General features: G+C 40.6%; 1 protein-coding gene across 11 annotated transcripts in view; it reads left to right on the top strand.

Moving 5' to 3' along the window:
* The window catches only part of nrxn3b (neurexin 3b), a 318,108-nt gene that overhangs the window by 91,122 nt on the left and 222,519 nt on the right, over positions 1–4,467 (top strand). For all 11 annotated transcript variants that reach the window (XR_001290266.1, XR_001290265.1, XR_311495.1 and 8 more), the window contains one exon: positions 1,037–1,475. Coding sequence is in view for 8 of the 11 variants with exons in the window: in XM_013908704.1 (XP_013764158.1) it covers positions 1,037–1,475 (439 nt within the window). In the remaining 3 variants the exon portion in view is untranslated. The remainder of the gene's footprint in view (positions 1–1,036; positions 1,476–4,467) is intronic.

Genomic DNA, 4,467 nt, shown 5'->3' with positions numbered 1-4,467 from the left:
ACACACACACACACACACACACACACACACACACACACACACACACACACACACACAGGACCCTATTTGACCTTTTTACTTGTGTCTTGACATGTTTGCTGCCCTTGTTCTCACTAGCTTGTTGTTGGAGCTTGTTGCCTCCCCCTTAACACACAAACACACACACATTACACCCCTCTCAACCCCACCCGCTCCCCTCCTCAGTCCTCCTCAGCGCTTGGGTCACCTGTGTTGATTTACTGTCAAATCTTCCAGGATTATCAGTAATCCCACAGAAGTACAATCTGTTGGCTGACAGCTGTGCTCGCTCTAACAGTGTTGCTGTTTCCTGCGCATACACTGCCCTATATACCCGAAAAAGCCTCTCTTCCTCCTCAGAAAAAAAGAGGGAAAAAAAAACATTAATTTTCTGCATCAATGGATTCCAATTGACAATATTCTGCAGCCCATATCTGTGGTATTTTGTTGTATTTGACTATAATGTGGCGCTGCTTTCTACTTTGATGGATTAGAGGGTTGGTGTAAATTTATTGCTGGTAAATAAATATGATATTGGATATATTCTCACACTGTCACAGATCCTCCTGTGGGGTTTCACCCTCGGTTTATCAAGGCTGGTCTTTTTGAATATTACAAGGAATGACTCGCTAATAATTTAGCCATCACGTCTCACAGTTCAGTCAGTGAGTAGGTGTTCAGTCAAGCCCAAAAGAAATAGTCGTGCATCTCCTTTTTGTCATAGATGAATTGAAGCGGGAATAGAAAAATGACTGAGACAATCAAAGCTTTACATATATATTAGTTTTATTGATCCAGCTGCCCTTTAATTTGCAGTATATAATAATGTCAACATGATGCTATACTATTGCACTTTGAAATGAACTGCAATTCATTTCCATAGAAGTTATTTACCGTTGCTGCACCGGCAAATCATTTCATATACTGAAACATTGGAAATAAGCTTTGAAAAAGGACGAGAAAGTACAGTAATCGTACAGGATTCTTGGTGATCGTTTCCCCCATATATCTTCCACAGGTGGTGTACAAGAACAACGATATTCGCCTGGAGCTCTCCCGCCTCGCCCGCATTGTCGACCCCAAGATGAAGCTCCAGGGTGACGTGGTCTTCAAGTGCGAAAACGTTCCCACCCTCGACCCCATCAACTTCGAGACCCCGGAATCCTACCTGGCCTTGCCAAAATGGAACACCAAGCGCGTGGGCTCCATCTCCTTTGACTTCCGCACCTCTGAACCCAACGGGCTGATCCTCTTCACCCACGGTAAGCCTCAGGACAGGAGGGACGCGAAGGGCCAGAAGAACAACAAGGTGGACTTCTTTGCAGTGGAGTTGCTCGATGGAGGGCTCTACTTGCTGCTAGACATGGGCTCCGGGACTATCAAGGTCAAAGCAACGCAGGCTAAGGTCAATGACGGCTCCTGGCATCATGTGGATATCCAGAGAGATGGTCGCTCAGGTAAGGATGAAAGAAAAAAGACTGATAAAGGTTGAAATGTTTGTTTTTGTGTTTTTAAGTTATCTGTGCTGAACTTTCACAGATGTTTAACATCCCTGTTAAATCAGCTCTGTGCTTTGAGAAGGCACAGTGGTCCTGCCATGTCACCGGTGTCCTGTTTTCTCTGATACACACACAAATACATAAGAAAAAAATGGCTTCAGTCAAAAAAATTGAACTTCTGCTTCAGTTCAAACCGTGTTGCCTTTGGCTGAACGGTACAAAGTATAAATTTATAGGCAGAGAGCTGACAGGGCAACTAAAACATGGTCAGAAACAGAGTAATAAATACAGAAGAAAAGAGAATTGCAACTGTGCAATATTTACTTATGTAATACACAGTGAAGCACATCTCGTTTTGTTCTATTGCTATTGGGACTTTTCTATTTTTAAGCAGTAGTCAGCTTTTTAAAATGCCAAAAGAATTAAAGACAAAATTGCATCTTTAATGCAAAGACATCAAGTTTACATCCACTCACCATGGGCATGGATGGAATTTGGATTTTTGGATTTTAATGATTTCTTTGAACTGTGCTTTTTCCAGGCTGAAATGACTGCACGCCATACATCTTTAATGAATTTGAAAAGCAACTCTTTCAATTTATTTTGGATTTTCTCCACTCCACACAGGGTCAAAAGCATACGTACACACATCCACACTGATATTTGTGTCACTTAGTACTTAACACTTTTGCCATGAACAAGTTTCTGGCATAATTCTGGCTGGATATTCATTTGTTTTTTTCTTAGCACATTTGGTAGAGTTCATTTAAATTCATTGGTTTCATGGCACAGACCCAGCTTCAAGCTTAGTCGAGCTTGAAAATTGTTGATTTTGGAGCACAGGCTTCTTTCTTGATTGGTACCCACTCAGCCCACGAAGGCGTGGACAAACTCTTGTCACGTTAATCTGGATAAAATCCAAATCTTTAGTGAACATGCTGAGACAGAACATAACACAAGGAAAAATACTTGGAAACACAACTGGAAAGCTTGACTGCACAGTAGACGAAGAACGGCAGGTGACAGAGCATGGATATATTATATGTGTATATAAATGAACAGGACAAAGTGAATCTGACAGCAGTGCAGAAACATAAATGCAACCAAAATCCAAAAGCATGGCCAAAACTGCAGAGCTGCTCGCTTGACTGTTCACTCACATTTTGCAAAAACTGACAAACTCTTCAGTCAATTACAAACAAAAACTAAAAAACCTAAAGTAGCAACTACAAATAGGGAAACATGAATTCATTTGCATAACCATTTGTCTCTCAGTTGACTACAGTCTTCGTAACACTAGTGAAACTAGCTTTGATGTAATGAAATTGCTTTGCTTCAAAAAATACAACTTGTGCATACTTACAGTGAATTATACCAGCTCAAATGTTGCAATGCTGCAGTGATTCTACGTATTCCAGCTTTTCCTGCATCCCCACAGCGAGATGATGGAAACCATCTCAATATATTAATACAAGCATTGATTTATTGCCAGGATAAAAGTCGTATCTCTCTCTAGATAGCTACTGAGTCCATTTCCCCTTACCTACCGCTATCTGGATGTTCTCTGACCTCATAACATGGGCAAATACACAGAAAGTACTAGAAGAAGATTATATTAGAGAAAGGGGCTCGAAACTTCTTTCGCCTTGAGCTCCAAACCCAACACAATCTCTGCATTAGGTGAGATCCTCCAGAGGACTTGGTTGTGTTAGACGGCATTACAGCCCATGTTATATATCAGGTTAGAGCAGCCAATTTAGCCATGTGTCAGAGCTCGCTGCTTTGATTAATCACCGGCACAGCCCCCAGTGCGATAGCAGAGTAAAAAGTAGGATTTTCAGGGGGAAAAAAAGAGGAATGAGACAGATATATGGATACCAGACTGAGGGATGGTTAAGAACAGCCATAATCACACTTGTGGCTTGAGTGAAATGTTAATAGGAGTTGCAAGTGAATTAAATTTTCTGTCCACAAAGAGCTATATCCAGGATCTCTCTCTGAAGGACGGCAAGGTGAATATAACATAAAGTGAGAACTCACAGTGCACCACTTTCAGACAAGCCAAGTTTAGGCTTTGTAGTGAAAGTGATGTTTTCATCTGTTGTGTCCCTCGCATTAAAAAGAGCTGATAATGAGCTGCGGGTAGAGGCAGTGTAGTAGAAAAAGAGCTAATGAACCTGTTTATTTCTTCCTGTAAGTTCATAATCATCGAATAAGGTCATAAAAGTGTTAAAATAATTAAAAATCTTGACATAAAATATGAATATATGGCCTTGGGTAATGACATTATGTATGCATGATGTTTTATAGACATGCAGAGCAATCTGGGGGATTTTTATGGAGTTTAAAGAAAACACACACACACAGAAAAGTCTATAATTTGGGAGACAAACCAGATTCTCTTTGCTTACCTTTGAGTTTGTTATTTGTACGTCTAACACCAAATGTTAACTTGAAAAGATCTGAAGTGTGAGGAAAATAACATGAACAATATAACACAGTCTACCACAGCACAAAAAGAGTGTCTCGTGACTGCAGGGGTTATTTCACCTGTTGCATTAAAGTGCAGCTGTAAAATGTGATCTATTTCCTCTGGACCCATTGCTAGGACAACGCAGCAAAGAACCAGTGTTAAATCTTTAGGCACTTTGTTACTAGCAGCCTGCCACAAAAACACATAATTTGTCCTCATTTCTTTAGTTGAAAGAAAGATTACACAGTTTGACAGGCATATAATGGTATTTTTGCACCGGCAAGGTTATTTCAAATAACTGTTATTACAAAATAACAAGTGGAGGAAGAAGTGGCTGGCCTTAAAGGGTATCTGCTGCTGATGAGTCGTATCTGAAAGTCATATCCTCAAGAAAAGGAAAATCCAGCAAAAACCTCACACAGGACCTGATGCATCTGACCTCCAGCTGATTAGATAGATGTGAACCCAAAGGCAGAC

This window comes from Pundamilia nyererei, unplaced genomic scaffold (genome assembly GCF_000239375.1).
Source record: "Pundamilia nyererei isolate P.nyererei 1_Seehausen unplaced genomic scaffold, PunNye1.0 scaffold00013, whole genome shotgun sequence".
Taxonomy (NCBI): domain Eukaryota; kingdom Metazoa; phylum Chordata; class Actinopteri; order Cichliformes; family Cichlidae; genus Pundamilia; species Pundamilia nyererei.
This window is presented reverse-complemented; position numbering and strand designations above follow the sequence as displayed.